This window comes from Mobula hypostoma, chromosome 2 (assembly GCF_963921235.1).
Source record: "Mobula hypostoma chromosome 2, sMobHyp1.1, whole genome shotgun sequence".
NCBI lineage: Eukaryota > Metazoa > Chordata > Chondrichthyes > Myliobatiformes > Myliobatidae > Mobula > Mobula hypostoma.
The window spans coordinates 158,765,975-158,791,857 of NC_086098.1; the positions used below are offsets into that span (position 1 = coordinate 158,765,975).

The 25,883-nt window shown below is 44.3% G+C and overlaps 1 protein-coding gene across 1 annotated transcript in view; it reads left to right on the forward strand.

The window, feature by feature from the left end:
* Positions 1-24,214, forward strand: part of rnf185 (ring finger protein 185) — a 46,424-nt gene extending 22,210 nt beyond the window's left edge. Inside the window, exons 4-6 of the mRNA XM_063040927.1 lie at positions 4,242-4,296; positions 10,633-10,750; positions 22,285-24,214. Of these exons, the coding sequence (XP_062896997.1) occupies positions 4,242-4,296; positions 10,633-10,750; positions 22,285-22,382 (271 nt within the window). The 3' untranslated portion in view covers positions 22,383-24,214. The remainder of the gene's footprint in view (positions 1-4,241; positions 4,297-10,632; positions 10,751-22,284) is intronic.
* Positions 24,215-25,883: the final 1,669 nt, after the last annotated feature.

The following is a 25,883-nucleotide window of genomic DNA, read 5'->3' on the forward strand; positions in this document are numbered from 1 at the left end:
GGTCTGGTGGTTGGATGAAACTGATGTGGAACATCTTGGCCTCAACACTAAGCAGTACATGTGGCATAAATCTAATATTGCACATCAGGCAGGTAACACCATCCCTAATGTAAAGTATGGTGGAGGTAGTGGCATGCTATGGGGATGGTTTTCAGCAGCAGGAACTGGAAATCTTGTCAGAATTGATGGGAAGATGAATGCTGCTAAATACAGAGAGATCCTGGGTGAAACCCTGCTGCTAGCCTCTGCCAGAGCAATCCTGGAGTGGCTTCAAATGCAGAATGTTAATGTTCTTGAGTGGTCTCGTCAGAGTCCTCACCTTAACCTGATCGAACATCTCTGGTAAGACCCCAAGGTTGCTGTCCACCACCACACTCCAACTAATGAACTGGAGGTGATTAGAGAGATTGAGATGAAGGAACCCTTAGGAGGCAGTGATCATAACATGATTGAGTTCACTGTGAAATTTGAAAAAGAAAAGCCGAAATCTGATGTGTCGGTATTTCAGTGGAATAAAGGAAATCACAGTGGCATGAGAGAGGAACTGGCCAAAGTTGACTGGAAAGGGACACTGGCGGGAAAGATGGCAGAGCAGCAGTGGCTGGAGTTTATGCGAGAAGTGAGGAAGGTGCAAGACAGGTATATTCCAAAAAAGAAGAAATTTTCGAATGGAAAAAGGATGCAACCATGGTTGACAAGAGAAGTCAAAGCCAAAGTTAAAGCAAAGGGGAGGGCATACAAGAAGCAAAAATTAGTGTGAAGACAGAGGATTGGGAAGTTTTTAAAAGCTTACAAAAGGAAACTAAGAAGATCATTAAGAGGGAAAAGATGAACTATGAAAGGAAGCTAGCAAATAATATCAAAGAGGATACTAAAAGCTTTTTCAAGTATATAAAGAGTAAAAGACAGGTGAGAGTAGATATAGGACCGATAGAAAATGATGCTGGAGAAATTGTAGTGGGAGATAAGGAGATGGTGGAGGAACTGAACAAGTATTTTGCATCAGTCTTCACTGAGGAAGACATCAGCAGTACACCAGACACTCAAGGGTGGCAGGGAGGAGAAGTGTGCGCAGTCACAATTACAACAGAGAAAGTAATCAGGAAGCTGAATAGTCTAAAGGTAGATAAATCTCCCGGACCAGATGGAATTCACCCTCGTGTTCTGAAGGAAGTAGCTGTGGAGATTGCGGAGGCATTAGCCATGATCTTTCTAAAGTCGATAGATTCTGGCATGGTTCCGGAGGTCTGGAAGATTGCAAATGTCACTCCGCTATTTAAGAAGGGGGCAAGGAAGCAAAATGGAAATTATAGACCTGTTAACTTGACATCGGTGGTTGGGAAGTTGTTGGAGTCGATTGTCAAGGATGAGGTTACAGAGTACCTGGAGGCATATGACAAGATAGGCAGAACTCAGCATGGATTCCTTAAAGGAAAATCCTGCCTGACAAACCTATTACAATTTTTTTGAGGAAATTACCAATAGGCTAGACAAGGGAGATGCAGTGGATGTTGTATATTTGGATTTTCAGAAGGCCTTTGACAAGGTGCCACACATGAGGCTACTTAACAAGATAAGAGCCCATGGAATTACAGGAAAGTTACATACGTGGATAGAGCGTTGGCTGATTGGCAGGATACAGAGAGTGGGAATAAAGGGATCCTATTCTAGTTGGCTGCCGGTTACCAGTGGTGCTCCACAGGGGTCTGTGTTGGGGCCGCTTCTTTTTACATTGTACATCAACGATTTGGATTATGGAATAGATGGCTTTGTGGCTAAGTTTGCTAACGATACGAAGATAGGTGGAGGGGCCGGTAGTGCTGAGGAAACAGAGAGTCTGCAGAGAGACTTGGATAGATTGGAAGAATGGGCAAAGAAGTGGTAAATGAAATACAATGTTGGAAAGTGTATGGTTATACACTTTGGCAGAGGAAATAAACGGGCAGACTATTATTTAAATGGGGAAAGAATTCAAAGTTCTGAGATGCAACGGGACTTGGGAGTCCTCATACAGGATACACTTAAGGTTAACCTCCAGGTTGAGTCGGTGGTGAAGAAGGCGAATGCAATGTTAACATTCATTTCTAGAGGAATAGAGTATAGGAGCAGGGAATGTGATGTTTTCGGCTCTATAAGGCGCTGGTGAGACCTCACTTGGAGTACTGTGGGCAATTTTGGTCTCCTTATTTAAGAAAGGATATGCTGACATTGGAGAGGGTACAGGGAAGATTCACTAGAATGATTCCGGGAATGAGAGGGTTAACATATGAGGAACGTTTGTCCACTCTTGGACTGTGTTCCTTGGAGTTTAGAAGAATGAGGGGAGACCTCATAGAAACATTTCGAATTTTGAAAGGCGTGGGCAGAGTGGATGTGGCAAAGTTGTTTCCCATGATGGGGGAGTCCAGTACGAGAGGGCATGACTTGAGGATTGAGGGGCGCCCATTCAGAACAGAAATGCGAAGAAATTTTTTTAGTCAGAGGGTGGTGAATCTATGGAATTTGTTGCCACGGGCAGCAGTGGAGGCCAATAATTGGGTGTATTTAAGGCATAGATTGATAGGTATCTGAGTAGCCAGGGCATCAAAGGTTATGGTGAGAAGGCGGGGGAGTGGGACGAAATGGGAGAATGGATCAGCTCATGATAAAATGGCAGAGCAGACTCGATGGGCCGTATGGCCGACTTCTGCTCCTTTGTCTTCTGGTCTTAACCAGGCACAGCTTGAGCAATTTTGCAAGAAGGAATGGGCAAATCTTGCTCCATCACAGTATGTGAAGCTAATAGGGACTTAGCCAAAAAGACTACTGGCTATAATAACTGCAAGAGGTTCAGCTAAGTACTGATGAAAGGAGGATGAATACTTTTGAACTGCTTATGTTTCAGTTTTTCAATTTTGAGTTTTTCATGCTTTACAATTTTTGCTGATTTTTTTGGCTTTACTGTGGGGGAAAAAAGAGCATGTGATTCACAAATAAAACCTCAATTAAATTGATCAAAATCCTTGGTTTAATACTCATATGAACAAAGGGTTGGGTGCTGAATACTTTCTCAAGGCACTGTATATCAATCTAAGTGGTTTACAAAAATCTTATCTGAACTTCATGGATTAAATCATAAAGAGTGCACAAGCTTGAGTTGTACACCTTGGAATTTATGAACTTAAAGATACTTTGTAGAACACATACAACAATTTTCTGACTTTCAGTTTGTTTATTAAATTGTGTGAAGTAATTATAGTGTTCCTTATGTTACGTACCCCGTAACTGGGTTGCCAAACCAGCAGAAATGGATCACTCAGTTGGAGTCTGGAGTACTAGAACTAAGAAAGTTTTATTAAAGAAACAAGCAACACAGTAATCGAAAGGATAATAAATGCAACAGTTCAGTGATGATAAACACACAGGTGCACAGCATTAAGATAACAGCATCAATCAAGCTCTATCGTTGTCTAGGGGTAAATGACCAATTTCAAAATGACTCAAAGTTCAGTCCAGTTAGTAGTTCAGTTCGCAGTAATCGTTGCCATGGCGGTGGACAACGTGGGGGAAGAGAGACATAGAATAGGAACAACTGATCATTCAGAACGGCTTCACTCACAGACCAGCGGGATGGCTCACAAACAGCATTTGGGCGGGTCCTTGGTGATGTCACCTGAGGTCACCGACTGTGACCCCTCCTCCAGATGCGGTCGATCCTCTGCAGTGAACCCGGCACCCAGGCAAGGGCGGACACACACCGGGTTCCCGCTGATCGTACCTTTCCACCCTTGTCGTTGTCTGGTACTTCTCACCCACTCGTGAGAGGCGCACCGCTTCCAGGGTCTCGTTACCTTGGGTGGCATGTGTGTCCTGCCTTAGCGAACCTGTCCCTTTTTATCCCCCTGCTGGGGTATCGCCTGTCCATCACTTCAAACAGTTCAGGGTTCAAAGGGGGGGAGCCGCTCCAGACAGCTCTCTCTCCCACATCCCTTCATTACACATCTCCAGACGCTGCTCCATTGTTCCTTATCTCTCCTTCCCCTGAGGGCAGGTGGCAGACCAACTGCTGATGCCACTGATGCTAGCCCAGGCCAGCAAACATCTTAATTTTATGTGTATTCTCGTAACACTTCTTTAAAGGGGTTCCTTCTTTAATAAAGGGAATATGTGCGAGCAGTTACATCCAATCTGGTACATTTCATGTACAGCCCTTTTTTCATGTCTGTTGAGTTTAATGTTACAGCCGACTTACCTTATTTCAGAGAGAAAACTCCACCGAGACCACAGGGACAGAGGCCTGAGCCAGAGAGCAGAGGGGTGAGTGGTTTCATTTCACTTAAGTGTTGCTTTCATTCAAAAAGGTTGGGAGCCACTGCTCTATGAGATTGTTACCTTTGGCTACTTGTATAATTGGAGAAGCTCTTGCTACGTATTTTATGTTAGCTTTCACTCATCGTCTATTTTCTTCTTTATTTTAGTTACTCAAATTTTCACTATCACCTGGCTGTGCCACTAACCTTAACAATATTGTACGCCTTTTCTTTCAGTTAATACCTTTCTTAAAATCCCTTAATCAATCACAGAAGGATTTATTTCTTAAGAATCTAAATGGAATGTGTCTTTATTGAAAATTATGAAGTAAGCCCATAAGTTTCTAGTCTCTACTTTAGGCAAGTCTGTCCTGGCATCACTAAGATATTAATTGCAACCCAAGATTCTCAATCTCAAACTGTGCTAATTCTCTTGTAATTATCTTCCTCATGTTAATATATTACTTTATCTCATCTTATTACACATGACCACATTGAGGTAATATATTGTTGGTGGAAGTGAGTGAAGCACAGGACCCACAACAATCAATATGCTGGAGAGACTCAGCAGTTCGAGCAGCATCTGTGGGAGGAGAGGAATGGTTGACATTTTGGGTCAAAACCCTGCATCAGGACTGGTTATTATAGTACATATCTAATGAGTTCCGAAAATGTTTCTTGTCCTAGGCAATTACTGTCACAGGTCTACTAACTATGCTCACTGTTAACAACCTTCCCTTATTTCTTCATCAAAACTTTTTCTACATTTGAGCCTAATGCTTTTCTCACTGAGCTACTCATCTTATTAACCTTCTGAAATATTAAGTTTTCAGTTGACAGCCATTCTCACTGTGCTCTGTGCTGAATGTATGATTAACTATTTCTATCATTCTCATTACTTCATCATCAGTTGCCATGTGCTTTCAGGTTGAAAGATTTTTTGTTTGCCTTTTTAGCCATCTTTTCCCTTCTCTATTTGCATATCAACTCCTATATTTGTAAGCACTATCCCTTTCTGTTTCTCTCTGAGTATTTTTACCCATTTTACCACTGCATTGCAAAATTGTCCTTTCCCTTAACTTTAAATGTCCCTTTATATAACTCTGGGTATTCTTTGCTATAAGAACAGTTGAGTGTTTCTGATCAGTTACTCAGATCTTCTGCCAGTGAATTAGGTCATGACTGCTCTGACCAACTGCCTGCCTTGATTTCTCACCTGATTTAAATGCTGAGCCTTGAGTTGGGATAGCATGTCCAGATATGCTCCATCTGTACCTTGTGTGAGTGCTGATTGTCCATGTACGTCTGCAGGCTTTGAAAGAATTGAGGAAAATCAGCCCAATGCCGAAACACCTGCAGACACCACATATCCACATTTAATCCAACATGCCATTTAGAAATTACAGGAAACATATCTTTAGATTCAACTGCTGAGTGCTGGTGTCATATTCCACATGCCTCCTCCCATGTAGATGCACCTGGAGGAGACATGGAATATTGGTATGTGACGATTTCCTCCTGACTTCCCAGGGCCTCTCCAGCACCTACAAGCACGAGTTAGGAATGCCCAGAATGCTCCCCATTTGCCTGGATGAATGTGAACCCAACAACACACAAGAAGCCAACACTAGGCATGACAATATAGCCCACTTGGTTGGCATCCTATTGACAGCTTAACTATTCAGACCCTCCACTACTGGTGCTCAGTCTCCTCCAATAGACAATAGCTGCAGGAGTAGGCCATTCGGCCCTTCGAGCCAGCACCGCCATTCACTGTGGTCATGGCTGATCATCCACAATCAGTACTCCGTTCCTGCCTTCTCCCCATATCCCTTGACTCCCCTATCACTAAGAGCTCTATCTAACTCTTTCTTGAAAGCATCCAGAGAATTGGCCTCCACTGCCTTCTGAGGCAGAGCATTCCACAGATCCACAACTCCGTGGGTGAATAAGTTTTTCCTCAACTCTGTTTTAAATGGCCTACCCCGTATTCTCAAATTGTGGCCTCTGATTCTGGACTCCCCCAACATCGGGAGCATGTTTCCTGCCTCTAGCTTGTCCAATCCCTTAATAATCTTATATGTTTCAATCAGATCCCCTCTCGTCCTTCTAAATTCCAGTGTATACAAGCCCAGTTGCTCCCACCTTTCAACATATGACAGTCCCGCCATCCCAGGAATTAACCTCATGAACCTCCGCTGCACTCCCTCAATAGCAAGAATGTCCTTCCTCAAATTTGGAGACCAAAATTGCACACAGTACTCCAGGTGTGATCTCACCAGGGCCCTGTACAGCTGCAGAAGGACCTCTTTGCTCCTATACTCAATTCCCCTTGTTATGAAGGCCAGCATGCCATTAGCTTTCTTCACTGCCTGCTGTACCTGCATACTTACTTTCAGTGACTGATGAACAGGGACACCAAGATCTCGTTGTACTTCCCCTTGTCCTAACTTGACACCCATTCAAATAGTAATCTGCCTTCCTGTTCTTGCCACCAAAGTGGATAACCTCACATTTATCCACATTAAACTGCATCTGCCCTGCGTCTGCCCACTCACCCAACCTGTCCAAGTCATCCTGCATTATCTCAACATCCTCCGCACATTTCACACTGCCACCCAGCTTTGTGTCATCTGCAAATTTGCTAATGTTACTTTTAATCCCTTCATCTAAATCATTAATGTATATTGTAAATAGCTGCGGTTCCAGCACCGAGCCTTGCAGTACCCCACTAGTCACCGCCTGCCATTCTGAAAGGGACCTGTTAATCCCTACTCTTTGTTTCCTGTCTGCCAACCAATTTATGATCCATGTCAGTACCCTACCCCCAATACCATGTACTCTACTTTTGCCCACTAATCTATGTGGGACCTTATCAAAGGCTTTCTGAAAGTCCAGGTACACTACATCCACTGGCTCTCCCTTGTCCATTTTCATAGTTAAATCCTCAAAAAATTCCAGAAGATTAGTCAAGCATGATTTCCCCTTCGTAAATCCATGCTGACTCGGACCGATCCTGTTACTGCTATCCAAATGTGTTGCTATTTCATCCTTTATAATTGACTCCAGCATTTTCCCCACCACTGATGTCAGGCTAACTGGTCTATAATTCCCTGTTTTCTCTCTCCCTCCTTTCTTAAAAAGTGGGATAACATTAGCTACCCTCCAGTCCTCAGGAACTGATCCTGAATCTATAGAACATTGGAAAATAATTACCAGTACGTCCACGATTGCTAGAGCCACCTCCTTAAGTACCCTGGGGTGCAGACCATCAGGCCCTGGGGATTTATCAGCCTTCAGTCCCATCAGTCTATCCAACACCATTTTCTGTCTAATGTGAATCTCCTTCAGTTCCTCCATTACCCCAGTTCCTCCAGCCACTATTGCATCTGGGAGATTGTTTGTGTCTTCCCTAGTGAAGACAAATCCAAAGTACTTGTTCAACTCGTCTGCCATTTCCTTGTTCCCCATAATAAATTCACCCGTTTCTGTCTTCAAGGGCCCAACTTTGGACTTAACTAATTTTTTCCTCTTCACATACCTAAAGAAGCTTTTACTATCCTCCTTTATATTCTTGGCTAGCTTGCCTTCGTATCTCATTTTTTCTCCCTGTATTACCTTTTTAGTTATCCTCTGTTGCTCTTTAAAAGTTTCCCAATCCTTTTGCTTCCTGCTCATCTTTGCTATGTTATACTTCTCTTTTATTTTTATACTGTCCTTGACTTCCCTTGTCAGCCATGGTCACCCCTTACTCCCCTTAGAATCTTTCTTCCTCTTTGGAATGAACTGATCCTGCACCTTCTGTGTTATTCCCAGAAATACCTGCCATTGTTGTTCCACTGTCATCCCTGCTAGGGTATCTTTCCAGTCAACTTTGGCCAGCGCCTCCCTCATGGCTCCATAGTCCCCTTTGTTCAACTGCAATACTGACACTTCCGATTTTCCCTTCTCCCTCTCAAATTGTAGATTAAAACTCATCATATTATGGTCACTACCTCCTAATGGCTCCTTTACCTTGAGTTCACTTATCAAATCCGGTTCATTACACAACACTAAATCCAGAACTGCCTTCTTCCTGGTAGGCTCTAGTACAAGCTGCTCTTAGAATCCATCTCGGAGGCGCTGCACAAACTCTCTTTCTTGGGGTCGAGTACCAACCTGATTTTCCCAGTCTACCTGCATGTTAAAATCCCCCATAACAACCGTAGCATTATCTTTACGACATGCCAATTTTAATTCTTGATTCAACTTGCACCCTATATCCAGGCTACTGTTTGGGGGCCTGTAGATAACTCCCATTAGGGTCTTTTTGCCCTTACAATTTCTCAGTTCTATCCATACTGACTCTACATCTCCTGATTCTATGTCACCCTCGCAAGGGACTGAATATCATTCCTCACCAACACAGCCACTCCACCCCCTCTGTCCTTTCGATAGGACGTATACCCTTGAATATTCATTTCCCAGCCCTGGTCCTCTTGCAGCCATGTCTCTGTTATTCCTACAAGATCATACTTGCCAATTTCCAACTGAGCCTCAAGCTCATCCACTTTATTTCTTATACTTCGTGCATTCATATATAATACTTTTAATCCATTACTCCCCTCATCTTTCACATCGATTCCTATTGCACTTGGCCATAATCTCCGATCCCTTCCTGAGCTTTCTGCCCCATTAATTCTGTTGTCTTTCTTAACTTTCCTTATTCTCTCTTTCCCTTTAACTCCATCTTTATATTTTCTCTCCTCCCCCCGACTACTTAGTTTAAACACACCCATGTAGCAGTGGCAAACCTGCCTGCCAGAATGCTGGTCCCCCGCCTGTAATGGTGCAACCCGTCCCTTTTGTGCAATTCATCTTTGCCCCAAAACAGATCCCAGTGGTCTAAGAATTTAAATCCCTGCTTCCCGCACCAGCTCCTCAGCCTATCTCCCTGTTCCTGCCCTCACCAGCATAAGGAACTGGAAGCAAACCGGGGATAACCACCCTGGAGGTCCTGCTTTTCAGCCTTCTTCCGAGTTATCTGAAGTCACGCTGCAGAATTTCTTTCCTCTTCCCGACATCATTTGTGCCGACATGCACTACCACTTCTAGCTGTACACCTTCACACTTGAGGATGCCCTGCAATCAGTCCATGACGTCCTTGACCCTGGCACCAAGGAGGCAACACACCATTCTTAAATCTCGCCTGTTGCTGCAGAAACCCCTTTCTGTACCTCTCACTATGGAGTCCCCTACTATCACGGCTCTGCCTGACGTCTGTCTCCTTGACTTTGCTTCAGCGCCAAATTTTGACTCTCAGACCTGTCAGCCCTCTCAGACTGGCAGAGTCTTTGTCCCGACAGCGTCCAAGATGGTGAACCTGTTTTCAAGAAGTATATCCCCCGGGGTCTCCTGTACTCCAAGCATCCATCCCTTCCTCATTGTCGCCCCCCTTCTCTTTTCCGATGTCTTCAGAGTAATGATCTCGCTGTAGGTCCTGTCCAGAAAACTCTCGGTTTCCCAATGAACCTGAGATCATCCAGTTGCTTCTCCAGTGCCTCAACACGGTCCTTCAGGAGCTGAATTTGGACACACTTTCCACAGTTGTAGCAGCCAGAGGCACCATCTGTGTCCCTGACCTCCCACATCATGCAAGCATCACACTGAATCAGTTTACCTGTCATTTCTTCACCACCTCTCACCCTCTCCAATGTGGCGTAGTGTCCTCCCTCAGCCTCCTCGCCGAAGACTCCTGAGCCAAAGACTGGCACTTCCCTCGACAAGGCCACTCCCCTAGAGCAAAGCTTGCTTATATTGACTGATAAATTGACTAATTCACTGCACTTGCCGTGCCTTTGCCGACCTTGAAGGTATGTGTTGCAGGCTGGTCGCGACTGGTTTTTTAATCTCCGGCTCCTGAAAACAACAGAAAAAAGACTCCCAAGAGCTTAACTTCTCAGCCAATCCCTGCACTCACTCCTTCACTTTGCCAACCTTGAAGGTATATGTCCGGGTGCATCTACATGGGAGGAGGCATGTGGAATATGACACCAACACTCAGCAGTTGAATCTAAAGATCCAACCCATGGATGACAAATTTTAAATAATCCACAGTATCTTTGTGCTGTCAATGTGTAAGATATGTAGCTGTGACTTAATTTGTCATTGATATGTTTGTTGCCCAGTAGCTTAGCCCTACTCCACACTATTTCTGACCTTTTCGCCATTTTCTAGTCTCCATCAGTAGATTTCCTTCATTTTTGAGTGTTGTAGGGTTTTCATTTTGTCGCAAAGGGGGGCTTCGATCATGTTTATGCTTATTCTGGACACTTGTCAAGTTGCTGTCATAATCCTGTTTCAGGGTTTCCAAGGTTTTGGGTTTGGAGATGGAGGATTCCAGATGTCTTTTGGGATTGGTGCATTTCCGTTCGGAATTTTTGCAACAGCTTTTAATATTAATGATGGCCGTCCACCGCCAGGTACTTGGTTTAAAATTACCTTTCTCCTTATATGTAGTTACTGCATCAAACAGATCAAAATTTGTCTTTCTGATAGCTTTGTATGGATTGGTCTCCATCTACATTTGCTTTTGCACATTGCTTTGAAAATTTAGGACAGGCAGCATCTTCAGTTCCAGCTTTGAAACCAAAAATTGAAACTGTATTACAGAGTCTTGATCCAGCATTGCACTCCACTCAACACTGTTAATGGATTTTACAAAGTTTGCATGAAACAGCTAATGTCAAATGACACAAGAGTGGATAATGGTGTGCTTTCTAAGGCTGAGTAGCAACCCATTTTCAGGCTGATGATTGTGACCAGTAGTTTTGACTTGCCCTTAGCTGGCTAGCAATTCATTAAATTATGCAGCCTGTCAGGACCTTAACTGAATCTTTGAAAGAGCTAGTTAGTCTTACTCCCCTGCTCGTTCCCTGTCACACTTTAGTTTTACATCTAGAGTTTATATAATTTTGTCTAGAAAGTTGACGTGCTACTGTCAATGTGTAAACTTGCTGCTGCAGTGTGGATTAGGGTGACCAAAGTGTTCAGGCTCATGGCCTTGTTTTCGTAATGTATGTGGTGAGGAATCCTAGGAATTGGTTACCAGTGATCCCCTCTACTTCAATATGTGTTTCCTGTTCTCTGTGGTTTTAACTAATAGGCTGGGCTTGCTTGGTCCATTGCTCTTGTTGTTTTGTGGCTGCACTTAGGTCAGCATCCTTGAGGTCGCACTGAAAGAGTTGAAGTTTGGCCTCAGATGGTGGAACTGGCAACTGGCCAGTTTTGAAATGTTTGAGAATCAGTGACAAGCCCCATCACCTGAGGTCAAGTCTCAGTTCTTGTCGTGAGACCTGCAGGATCCCTGACCTCAGTGAGCCGCAAACAAGAAGTGATCCGGTCAAGAATGAGGCACAAGCTTAATTATTATGATCATTCTAATAAGTGTTACTAGAGTAGAAAACGAACAAGAGAAAGTACCAGAGAGAACAAAGAAGAGGAAGAAGCAGTGGTGGTCATCTCATACTCAGACTAGAGGCAATAAAAATTCTAGTGATAACTATTAACCTATAAAATAGCCAGATTCAAGTGATGTGACACCGACTGAAAATGAAAAAGCTTCTATAAATATAAAGAAGCAACTGTACCATAATTGTCAGAAAATTCATCTGGAAAAAGTACATGTATGTGGTTGATTATATAAAAATACAGCCATGGGAAAGTTAAACGACAAGAAAAATAGTAATTCTATAGCCCAAACTGGAGTTTCACTCTTTGGATGATCTTGATGGCTTTTTAACAGGTTTCGGTGCCAAAGGCCATTGGCCAGTTTTGAAAAGTTTTGAGAAATAGTGATAAACAGGGAAGAAGCTGTTTTTAGTCTAACAGTCCTTGTTCTTAATGTGTTTGTGTTGCTTGTCCATTGTTTTCAATGATAACGTAAACCTGTGCAGGAGGAGTTTTACAGTGAAAAGGCCGCTGCACTGGGGCAGTTCCACTCTCTCGGCCTCAGAAAACTTGGTCCAATAGTATGAAAAATCATGACCGGAGGCTTCCTCGGCTGCAGTGGATACTCATGACGCCTTCTGTGCCTCGTCATGCCTTTTGCTCTCCACAAAGTGTTGCAGCACCGCCTTCTTGGCAGTTGGATCTTGTATTTGATCTCATCTACCCCGTCCAATGGATCTGGCTTTGCTTGCTAGGGTAGGCATATCCCTATCTCACCAGGGTTGGAGGTTCCCGGCTACATTCACCTGGTTTAGCCTGCCTGTCGAAGCAATGTACCTGGATGTGGCCTCTGTCGCACACAACAGTTACTTTGAGCCACAGGTGAGAGCTGAGTGGACAAACTGCCCCTGGGCGGAGCACGACAAGCCCACCACCAGAGATGACACCCAATACACCCCTTGTTCTTGTACTGCTATATCTTCGGCCTGATGGTAGGAGGTCAAAGAGTTTGTGGGGCTGATGGGAGGCATCCCACAATGCTGAGGTCTCTGCAAATGCGGCACTTCTGATATGGGGGGGATGTTGAGGGGAGAAAGACCCCAGTGATTCTCTTAGCAGTCCTCACAATGCATTGCAGGGTCTTGCAGTCAGGTGCCTTGCAATTCCCATACCAGACAGTGATACAGCTGGTCAGGGCACTCTCGATGATGCTCTGGTAGAATGTGGTTAAAATGAGGGTGGGGACCCTTGCTCACTTTAATCACCTCAGGAAGTTGAGGCATTGCTGTGCTTTCTTGACTAAAGATGTGGTGCTGAGGGACCAGGTGAGATTATCCATGATATGCACACCAAGAAATTTGATGTTTGTGGAGAGAGTCAGGGAGGAACTGTTGACGTGCAGGAGAGAGTGGTTAGCCTCACCTTCATGAAGTCCACAAATCATCTCTTTAGTCTTGTCCATATTGAGACTCAGATTGATGTTTTCGCACCAGTCCACAAGCCGTACTAGCTCCTCGCCGACTCATTATTGTTGCTAGTGAGGCCAACACTGATGTGTCAACGGCCAACTTGATGTGGTTAGAGTTGGATCTAGCACTACAGTCACACGTTAGCAGCAGGCTGAGACCAATGCTCAATGTGATGGAGCTAGAGACATTGCTGCCGACACGGACTGCCTGAGGTGTCTCTGTCAAGAAGTCCAAAATCCAGATACAGAGAGAGGTGTTGAGACCCCAACATGGCCAATTGACCCACCAGCTTCTGAAGAATGGTGATGCTGAAGTGAATGAACTTCACTCTGGTGTAGCAGACACCATTCTCCAGGCGGGCAGTTGATCTCCTGGGGGTTTTCACACACAACAATGCCTAGAGTTTACTGAGAATGGTGTGAAAAACAAATAACATCCGTTGAGCGGCAGTTCTGTGGATGAAAACGCCTTGTTAACGAGGGAGGTCAGAGAAGAACGACTGGACTGGTTCAGGCTGACAGGAAGGTGACAGTAGTTCAAACGATCTCGCATTACAGCCGGGTGAGCAGAAGAGCATCTCTGAATGCACAAGATGTTGAACCTTGAAATGGATATGGGCTTCACCAACAGAAGAGTACACCAGGTCCCATTCTGTCAGCTAAGAAAAGGAAATGGGGGCTATAGTGGGCACAGACTCAGCCAAACTGGATAGTTAAAGATTGGAAAAACATTGCCTGGTCTAATGAAACTCTTATTTCAGCTGTGACATGCAGGTGGTAGAGAATTTGTCATAAACAACAAATCCACCCTGCCTTGTGTCAGTGTTTCAGGCTGGTGCATCCAACAAAACTGCAGCAACTATGTAACGCTATCAAGTTCACATAGATCAGAATCTCGAAAGAATGTTTCCTGCAGCTTGTTAAATCCATGCTTTGATAAAATCAGCCGTTTCTAGGGGCAAAGAGGGCCCTATTCAGTACTAGAGAGATGTACCTAATAAATCAACCACTGAGTCTTCAGTACCTCCTCCCAAATGGTAGAAATGAAAAGGGGGTATGTCCTGGGTGTTGCAGATCTTATTGATGGACCCCCACCTCTATTATTAATGTACAGGAATCTGCTGCAATGAAGGGACAAATGTGGGGAATCCAGCCGGACTTTGCTCTTTATCTGACTTGCAGCTCCATTCAGCCCTTTACACTGCAGTATCAGGAGAGGAAGTCGGGGCCAAGTTGTTCGGGATATGCTGCATGTCTTCAGAACCACTAGCTCACCAGCAGTCTGTGTGTACAGGACTGATCACACCCAGGCTGCTGTAGGTAGACTCAGACACTGGAAAATTAGATGTTTGTTTAGTGCTTTTTATTTTTAATGCTGTACTTGTGTAAATTGAACTTGAGCTTGCTGGTACAGACATGAGAGGATCCAACAAGTGTTGTGTGAGCAGTTCTGTCTTTGATCAGTGTAAGCAGATTAGAAGCTCCGATACCTCTAAGCTCCTGAGTTGGGCTATTCATAATGTTGGTGTCCTGCTGCTGTGCTCTTAATACGTCAACGTGCTGTAGTTATTTGATTTTAATATGTAACACATTAACCCACTGTCCTCTCATAACTTGTACAATCCCTTCTAGTGCATGACTCATTGTTTTTCTCATGTTATTATTTATCTAGTATTTATTTATTTATCTCAATATTTACGTTCTTGGCATTTAGTCCATCTGACCATCTGGCTTGGTGTGTAAGCATACCACTTCTCACAGGTTGTAAACTTGTACAGATTATGATATCAGAGAAACCACTTGTGTTGTAGATTCTTATTTCTGGTGTGTTGAAGTGACCTTACTGAATGCTTCTCGGGTATAGTCTTCACTCGCTCACCCCCACTCATCTAGATGTCTTGCCTCAAGGAATCTTTTGTAGTCTTGCAACTTTTCATTGGGACAGACATAACTTTGCATCTGTTCACCTTAAATTGTCTCCATGCATTATTGCTGTTGCAACTCTCAAAGGGACTGTTGGATTAGACTGTTTAATTGTGATTTTATTTGGATCTTAACAATCAATTACCTGCTTGTGCTTTTATAATACTTGTATACATGTAACTATTTAGTACAGCAGTCCCCAACCGCCGGACCGCAAAGCATGTGCTACCAGGCCGCGAGGAGCCGATATGATTTGGCGATGTGAGTCAGCTACACCTTTCCTCGTTCCCTGTCATGCCCACTGTCGAGCTTGAACGCACGCGAGGTCATTTCCCGCGCGTCATCCATGTCAGCGCGGGAAAGAGATCAACTCCTCAAGCTTGCAAATGACGACGGGCTGAAAAGTATGTTTGACATAACATTTCTGCCGGCATTCTGGATCAAAGTCAAGGCTGAATATCCTGAGATAGCTACGAAAGCACTGAAAACGTTGCTTCCATTTCCAACATATCTCTGCAATGAATGCAACGAAAACTAAATTGCAGAATAGACTGCACATAAGGAACCCACTTCGAGTATCGCTGTCTCCCTTCACCCCTCAATAGGACCGTGTTGTTGCAGGAAAACGAGCCCAGGGCTCCCACTGTTTCAGCAATATTGGCGTGTTGCAATGATTTTATATGTTCATATGGTGAAAATATGTGTTGTGTGTTTAATATCCAAGCGTTACTTAAAATGTTATGATGCTATTGACTGATAAGTGACTTGTATAACCATATAACAATTACAGCACAGAAACAGGCCATCTCGGCCCTTCTAGTCCGTGCCGAACGCTACTCTCATCTAGTCCCACCGACCTGCACTCAGCCCATAACCCTCCATTCCTTTCCTGTCCATATACCTATCCAATTTTTCTTTAAATGATAATATCTGTTACGTACCCCGTAACTGGGTTGCCAAACCAGCAGAAATGGACCACTTAGTTGGAGTCTGGATTACTGGAACTAAGAAAGTTTTATTAAAGAGATAAGTAACACAGTACTCTAATCGTAAGGATATAAATGCAACAGGTTAGCAATGATAAAACACACATGTACACAGAACTAGGATAATAAGAATCAATCAAGCTCTATCGCAGCCTAGGGGTAAAATGATCAGTCTCAAGTGATGCAGAGTTCAGTTCAGCTGAGTACAGTTCGCAGCAATCGCTGTTGTGCTGTTGGAGAGAGAGAGAGAGAAGGATGATATGCAAATTGAATTCAGACAGACCTCGATGTTCTCCGCAGTTAGCTTTTGGGCGAGCCCTTTTTAATGTCTTCTGAGGTCACTGACTGTGACCCCTCCGTTCCTGATACAATCATTCTTCCGCGGTGAACCCGGCACCCAGGCAAGGGCGGACACACAATCCAGGTTCCCGCCAATCGTACCTTTTCACCCTGTGTGTCTATGGTCGGTCCTGCGACCAGACCTCCAAAACTCCCACAAACTTGTGGGGGACACACCGCACTTCCAGGGTCTCGTTATCTAGTGATCTCATGGTGTCTGTCTTGCCTTAGCGAACCTGTTCCTTTTATCCCCCTGCTGGGGTATCGCCTGTCCATCAAACTTCAAACAGGTTAGGTTCAAAGCAACCGGTCTGTCAATACTCAGAACTGTCTCTCTCTCGTCTCTCATTAACATTTTGCCCGCTTCTCCCTTTTGTCTCTCTTATCTCTCTCATCAGCATCAATCTTCTGATAACTTGGTCTTTCGTCACACCCCTATCCTTCAAAGAATTTTTACCAGGGTAAAAATTATAGGCATGAATACATTATTAGATACACACAAATATACATGGTCATCAGCTATTTGGCTAATACAGAGAAATTTAAATTGTCAACACCTTGACAGACAGTCAGCCATCACCTTTCCATTCCTTTTATATGTGTTATTTTAATAATCCTCTAAGACCAGGCTCCAACTTAGCAAACTTCATAGTGGCCAAAAACACTAATGAGTTGTGATCAGTGTAACTTCTCAGTGGTTTTCGTCCCAGACAAATATAACAAGGATCGTCCCCGACAAACCTAGCATTCTTTGGCAAGAGCTTGGTAAGAGGGAGGGCAAAATCCGCAAAGTTTTTGCAAAGCTTCCGACAGTACCCCACCATCCCCAAGAACCTTCTCAGGGCTCCCTTGTCTGTCGGGGTGGGGACTTCAGAGATAGCCCGCACCTTAGCCTGCATCAGTGCCAGCTGCCCCTGTCTTACCACAAATCCCAGATAAGTGATCTTTCCGTGGCCGAATTTACTTTTTGCGAGGTTCACTGTCAGGCTGACTTCAGACAGCTTTTTAAACAGCTCCTCCCACGTGTCACTCCAGACCACTAACTCGCCAATATACGCTTCAGCGTTCTTTAGCCCTTTTATCACTGAATTAATCATCCTGTAGGGGTGATGCTCACTAGGCTGACCTGATGTGACAACAACACCATGTCCTGGCTCTTTGCATCGCCTCGGGACATCCGGACATACGTGTGCGTGCCGTTTAATTGACTTATCGGCAGCTCGCTTTGTTCGGGGATTAAGTGAGAGAACTCATCAGCAAAGTTGGCCAACACAATAGAGTTCTCCCATCTGGTCGCCACCACACTTAATCTTTTCAAAATGGGTCTTCCCCTTATCAGGTGGCACCCTAGCCTTATTAATTTTCGTGATAACACCGACTAGGTTTGTTCGCCTATCGTGGCAAGCTGTTAGCATATCAATAGCCTGTAATTGTGTTAGCTCACGTCTACAGTAGTCAATAGCATCCTTCTTCCTGTGCGGCCAGTAAAACTCTTTCATGATTCTACCGACTGTTTTCCTCACCCCAAAATGTTCACCGAGGGGTAACTTGTGGGCCAGGTTAAGAATCTCATCCCCATAAATTTTTGGCACCACCCCCCATTCCTCATCTGCGGGCACGGTACTTGGTCTCCATTTCCTCCTTAGTACTCCCTCCTTCACATAATAGCCCACTGGCTCCCTTTTTAATTCTGCTTCAGAGAGAGCTGTCTCCGCCAAAACCATCAGCTCCTCGTCTCGCTCCTGTGCCTGTACAAATTCCTTCCTTGCTAATGATAAGTCTACCTTAACTTCCGTTTCACTTCCTCCCATTTTACTGTGCTTCTTTTCACTTTCTTACCCCTCCTAGTACAAGGCTGGTAAAAACATCTCTGCTAAATCTACATTCGCTTCGGCAGCCTTTCTGGGCATGCGCCGAGTCACTGCGCAAACGGGATAAACCTGTGAGTCCGTGGGCGGGGTCTCAATGCTGGCAGTCTGGCTTGTCAATCTTACTGCTGGGTACACCTCTCCACCGGCGAGGTCATTACCGAGTAAGACCTCCACGTCTTCAATCGGTAGTTCGGGCCTCACCCCGATCGTGACCAGTTCAGAGACCAAGTCGCTTTTTAGGTGTATCTGGTGCAAAGGCACTGCTTCAGTCCCTTTCCCAATGCCTTTTATCACCCCGACCTCCCCAGTCTGGGTCTCTGAACTAAAGTCTAACACACTGTTTAATATCAATGACTGACAAGCTCCAGTGTCTCTCCAGATCCGTACTGGAACTGGGTTTAACCCCTCCTTCACCAACACCAATCCGGCCGAGATAAACCTCTCACGCCCTTCCTGAACTTTCAGACCTCTTCTCCCCTAGCGGTTTGTTTACCAGCTCAATACAGCCAGTCGGAACCGTCGTTTTTCCTTTCCCTGACTCCTTCTTTGGGGCGAAGCACCTGGACGCAAAGTGACTGGCTTTCCCACAATGATAGCATACGACCCCAGGAGACTTCCTACCAAACTGCTTCCTGTCTACCTTATCCCTCTCACTAGTCCCCAGCTTACTTTCTGGCTTTTCTGGCGGACTCTCTCCGCCGTCCTGACTACCCTTCTGGTAGCCTTTACTCGGGGTAAACTTTGTTTAAAGTGTCAACGCGTGCTCATCCGCTAACTTAGCAGTTGCAACTAAGGTGTCTGCCTCTTTCTCATCTAGGTAGGGTCTCATACCTTCAGGGACACAACCTTTAAACTGCTCAATCAGGATTAGCTGTAGCAGTCTGTCATAATCCCCATTAACCCCTTTTGAGGTGCACCAACGCTCACAATATATCTGCATCTCATGGGCAAACTCTGCCGGTATGCCTCCGGGACCAACTCATAAATCCTGAGTATGGCCTCTTTCACCACATCATACCTCTGGGCATCTTCTGCGGACAAGGCTGAGTAAGCTTGTTGGGCTTTTCCTTTAAGTACACTCTGAAGCAAAACAGCCCACTTATCCCTCGGCCAGTCCTGGCTTGCAGCAACTTTTTCAAAATGGAGGAAGTACCGATCAACATCGGTCTCCTCAAATGAGGGAACCAGCCTAACCTCCTGGGTCACCCTGAACCCTCCACCTTGGTTCGGCATGGGCCCCTGCACTACTGTCATCTTTAACTTCTCCAGCTCAAATTCCCTTTTCCTCTGTTTCTCTCTCGCTTCTTGTTCCAACTGCCTGTCCCTCTCTCCTCGCTCCAGCTGTTTTACCCAGAACTCGTGCTCGAGTCTCAATTTTTCAATCTGCAGCTGTACTGTGTCTCCACCAGGTTTTCCAATAGATACCACCTCCAGCTCCCCTTGGGGAAACACACCTTTAGATACATAATGCTCTATGATAGCTCTGTGCATCTCCGCTCTCCTCATTGTCGACTTGCCCTTAAAAAGACTCAACTGTTTGGCCACAGTTGCCAATTCTGATTTCCTGGCATCCTCCAATGCCTCCAAGGTCGGCGCCTTTAGAAATTCCTCAATCTCATTTTCTGCTGTTTGCCCTTTCTTTCTTTTGGGAATTTTAACCCAATCAATTTACCCCGTCCCAAATTTAGCGTTCAAAATCGCGGACGAGAACCCCATTTATGTTACGTACCCCGTAACTAGGTTGCCAAACCAGCAGAAATGGACCACTTAGTTGGAGTCTGGATTACTGGAACTAAGAAAGTTTTATTAAAGAAATAAGTAACACAGTACTCTAATCATAAGGATATAAATGCGACAGGTTAGCAATGATAAAACACACATGTACACAGAACTAGGATAATAGGAATCAATCAAGCTCTACCGCAGTCTAGGGGTAAAATGATCAGTCTCAAGTGACGCAGAGTTCAGTTCAACTGAGTACAGTTCGCAGCAATCGCTGTTGTGCCGTTGGAGAGAGAGAGCGAGAGAAGGATGATATGCAAATCGAATTCAGACAGACCTTGATGTTCTCCGCAGTTAGCTTTTGGGCGAGCCCTTTTTAATGTCTTCTGAGGTCACCGACTGTGACCCCTCTGTTCCGGATACAATCGTTCTTCCACGGTGAACCCGGCACCCAGGCAAGGGCGGACCCACACACCAGGTTCCCGCCGATCGTACCTTTTCATCCTGTGCGTCTATGGTCGGTCCCGCGACCAGACCTCCAAAACTCCCACCAACTTGTGGGGGACACACCGCACTTCCAGGGTCTCGTTATCTAGTGATCTCGTGGTGTCTGTCTTGCCTTAGCGAACCTGTTCCTTTTATCCCCCTGCTGGGGTATCGCCCGTCCATCAAACTTGAAACAGTTCAGGTTCAAAGCAACCGGTCTGTCAATACTCGGAACTGTGTCTCTCTCGTCTCTCATTAATATTTTGCCCGCTTCTCCCTTCTGTCTCTCTTATCTCTCTCATCAGCATCAATCTTCTGATAACTTGGTCTTTCATCACATATCGAACCTACCTCTACCACTTCTACTGGAAGTTCATTCAACACGTACTTCAAGCTTCCCTGTCCTCCCCTGATAATTGACTTATCACTATATTCATGCGAGGAAAATATGCGCTGTGTGCTTTATATTAAATTCGTTAAATAAACCCTTTTAGAAACGAAATTGAGTGTATTAGCCACTTATCACCTATATGTCATGATTAACACTCCCCCCACGCCCCCAAACAGAATTGCCAAAAACGATATGTAGAAAAAAATCGGCACATACACGCATGCACAAGTCACACATGCGCACACAGGTGCCTGCACAAGGCTTCATGGTGATGGTGGTCTTTCTCGGGGTAAACACAACGTATTTGACTGCTACTCTTGTCCGTTGGCAACCCTACCCCCCCCCGGTTCGGCTGGTCCACAGTGCAAAAAAGGTTGGGGACCCCTGATTTAGTATATTTCCTAGTGGTCACAGTATGTATATTCAATTGTTCAGTGTGTTTCCTAGTGGTTACATTTGTATGATTCTGGAAGCTTATGACATTATTTGAATAGGGGCCATCGACTGGTTAATCCTTATCGTCAAATTTGAATGGAATGTTTTTTATTTCTGTGGTATAAAAAGGGTCAACCACAAGGCTCCTCCATGTTTTGTTTCTTCTCTCCCTTCACTTGCTAGTCTTTGCTCTTGTTACTGTCTGTTTTCAATTTTCTTTGTTCTATTAACACTTAATAAAATGATGTGCAGAAGCAAGTTTGCCCTCTTTCTTGACTTCTGAAAGAACATTGAATTACGAACATCAGAATCAACAGAATCTAACATCATCCGATTTGCAGACATACTGTACAAGTTGTCATGAATACAGGTCGTTTGTGAGGATTGTCCTTGAAACTGCTTTATCTTCAATTTTCTACTTTTCTACGGGCTAAGCTCACCACAGCACAGCGTGCCTCCATCTTTGACTCTGTGATGTGTTACCTCAGACGGGCACTTTGGAACTCCATCAAAGCCTCACACTTCCAAAGAGTGAATTGAGGTTTTTGTTTTAAAAAAGGATCAACTTTATTCATCCTATACATTTACAGGTATTAGGAATTTCTGGTGTGTTGGCACAACATGCAACAAAAACAACAACATTAAACATTTATAAGAATAAAAAATTATATAAAAATAAACTTGGAGGTTAACGTATACATGTGCATAAATACATAAATACCAGCATGTATTTACAATGTAAACAGCATGATAAAAAGTGGTTTAAAGTCTTTACAGTGCATTGACTGGTAATAGAGAGGGGTGGGGTGGCGGCTAACTATGCACTGAAATCTATTAATAATATGTAGTTATTGTATATTTGTATATTGAGAAATGTTGCACGACTCTATCATTAATGGTCTCCATCTCTGGATTCTAAGTGTTTTTCTTCTCTCTCACCCCACAGCAGTCCCTGGAACACCCCAACATGTGGATGAACAGTTCTTATCTCGCCTTTTCCTCTTCGTGGCTCTTGTGATAATGTTTTGGCTCCTCATTGCCTGAGGACAAACCGCAATCTTTAACACGAGTCCTGTGCGTGGTCTGAAATGTGGGCAATGAACAGGATTGTCTGTTTTTCTACCTTTGGATCCGTATTAGGGGCAAAAATTATATCAAATAGAAACTAAAATCAGCTTCTAATGGGATAGGTTTTGATCGACTGTGAATGAGTTTAAAAGGTTCCTTTTCTCGGGCTGTAATTTTGTCGCAGTGTCTGTTTCAGTGAGGTTGAGTGGTGTGCCCACTCACCGGACACAAAGTTTGTGGTGGTCTATATCACTGCTGCACTATCATTGTGCAAAAGGCCAAAGAAGCTGTTTGGTAATAGAAGAAATAGCCTTTGAGTGAAAGAGCCCGGAGATTTAAGCAGCATGTATCAAACAGCTTGGTTGCTTAAATCATCTGATGAAGATGAGTGTCTCAACTCCTCGACTTGAGCAGCAGTGCAAACCAGTGCTGAGAACCCATCTGCTGCTCAATGGAATAGAAAATTTCCTACAATACTATTCAAAGAAAGACTGGGAAATCTGTGAGAAACATTACTCAGTTATGTATTGATCATTGTGGGATCTCTCAGGACCTGAACTGACTGGCACTTTTCCCTACATCATATTGACTATAGTTCAAAACAACTTCTTGGTTGTGAAGATTTTTGTAAATTGAGGGTGGTAATAATTGTAATTTCTTCGTTTTGCCTGCTTTTAATTTCAAATGTCATGTTATACAGTGACAAGGGGGACTTGTCTTTCATCTGCACACTTCCTGGTCACTCAGTAATGGTCTACCTTGTTCTACCCATCCCTGCTGGGACACTAATATTGAGAGATATTTCTCAGTGACCAATTACCTACTCCGGTGTCTGTAATAATGGATTTGCCTTTAGCAAAGCTGTTCATCAGCACTTTTTATTAATTATTCATGGGACCTGCACCTCAATAGCAATTACCTGCCCCTTGAGCCATTTCAGAAGACTAAGTCTTGACCATTTTAGTGAGTCTAGAATTGTAGGTAGGGCAAAACAGCAAACATCTTTGGACTCTCCCTGTAACATGAGGAGCCAGGGTTCAACCTGTTCTGAGACCCTGAGAAGACCCTCAGTGAGAGTTGTTTAAAGGGACAGGTTAAGGCCAGGGTGGCAGTCACTGATCAGAGGCCCCACTATAGTTCAGTCCTGGGCATAACAAGCTGCAGAATGAAGTGGGCTGTATGGTATTTGGGCAGTCCTGCAACCAGATAGAAGGAATGAGTTACTGATGGATGAAGACCGGGTTACTGGATTGTGGGAAAGCTCCAGGGTTCTGTCCTATGGCTCAGCTAGTTAGTGGAGCTACTGGAAGTGATTGGGAATGCCTGTGCCTTGCCAGATTGACACTGTTGGGAGAGAATAACACCTTTATACGACAACAGGTGGCTATTAGATGTATCAAAATGTATTTTTAATTTAATATTGTATTTCTGGCTTTGTATCAGATGTCAAATAAATACAGAACATAAATTAATTGATGACTTAGTATAGATTCTTTGTCCTGATTAATGGAAATATTAAAACATAATTTTATTGAAAACGTTATCAGTGGCAAGTAAACGGTGGGGCTGGGCTAAGCTAAATTCTGCAGTTTGCTTCAAGTACTTGCACTACCTGGTTCCCTTGAGGCAGAACATATTACATTCAAGCTCCAGCACACAATCTGATGCAGCAGGTAGTGCTGCTGCTTTGTAACTCCAAAGTCCCAGTCCTGACCTCTGCAAAATTCACACATTCTTCCCCCAACCTTGTGGGGTCCACCATCCCCCAATTTCCTCCCATGTCTCAAAGTTGTGTGGGTTGCTAGGTTAATTGGCCACTGTAGACAGCCCCTAGTGTGTGGCAAAATCTTGGAGCAGATGATGAGAATTAAATGGGATTAGTGTTGGACTGGTGTAAGGGTTGGTGTGAACCCATGACAATTCAGGCTGGCCCTTCAGGAGCAGAGAATATCTGTGAGAAAGTGCTGATTTTTGGATAAAGTTAATTTAAGCCCTGACCATGGGCCTGAAAGTTTTGCAACAATGGCAACTATTGTAGGTGACGTTTAACTCCATAACTTTGTGTTGAGCTGATAGCTACAGGGAGGGTGATGAGGTCCTGCAAAGTGAGTTCAGGGAGTTAGGTTCTAAGTTAAAGGACAGGACCTCTAGGGCTGTGATCTCAGAATTGCTACCCATGCCATGTGTTAGTGAGGCCAGAAATGGGAAGATCATAACAGTTTAACTCGTGGCTAAGGAGATGGTGCAGGAGGGAGGGCTTCAGGTTTTTGGATCATTGGGCTCTTCCAGGGAAGGTGGGATTTGTAGAAGGGATGGTTTACAACTGAATTGGAGGGGGACTAATATCCTTGTGGGAAGATTTGCTAGTGTTGCACAGGGAAGGAAACCAGAGTATCAGAGCAAATGGTGGAGTGATTGCGGGGAAGATGTTGTTACAACTACATACAAACTCAGGAAGAAAGGTTGATCATGGTGGGATTAATGTTCTGAGTTGAGTGTATTTCCATGTAAGGAAAGGCGGATGAGCTCCAGGCATAGATCAGCATGTGGAATTATGATATTGTAGTCATTGGTTGCAGAAGGGGCAGACTGGCAGCTCAATGTTCCAGGCTTCTGTTGCTTTAGACGTGATAGACTGAGAGGGATTAAGCGGGGAGGAATGGTATTGCTAGAGTCATAGCGAAGTGCAGCACACAAACAGGCCCTTTGGTCCATCTAGTCCATGCCAAACTATTTAAACTGCCTCGTCCCATCGACCTGCACCTGGACCTTGAACCTTCATACCCCTACCATCCATGTACTTATCTAAACTTCGAAATTGAGCTTGCATGCTCCTTGTGCTGGCAGCTCATTCCATACTCTGATGACCTTTTGAACAAGGTCCTCCATGTTTCCCTTAAACTTTATACCTTTCACCCTTAACCTGTGACCTCTAGTTGTAGCCCACAAAAACCTTAGTGGAAAAACGTAAACACGAGGAATTCTGCAGATGCTGGAAATTCAAGTAACACACATCAAAGTTGCTGGTGAACGCAGCAGGCCAGGCAGCATCTCTAGGAAGAGGTACAGTTGACGTTTCGGGCCAAAGGGTCTCGGTCCGAAACGTCAACTGTACCTCTTCCTAGAGATGCTGCCTGGCCTGCTGTGTTCACCAGCAACTTTGATGTGTGTTGCTTAGTGGAAAAAGCTTGCTTGCATTTACGCTCATAATTTTGTATATCCCTGTCAAATCTACGCTCAAGCAATAAAATCCCAAACTATTCAATCTTATAACTCAGGTCCTCCAGTCCCAGCAACATCTTTTGAACTTTTCCCTGTACTCTTTCAACTGTATTTACATCTGTAGGTAGATGATCAAAACTGCTCAATTAGCCCTCACCAACATCTTACAAGATTTCAACATCCCTTCTCCCATACTCAATACTTTATGAAGGCCATTGTACCAAAAGCTTCCTTTATGACCTTGTCTACCTGTCA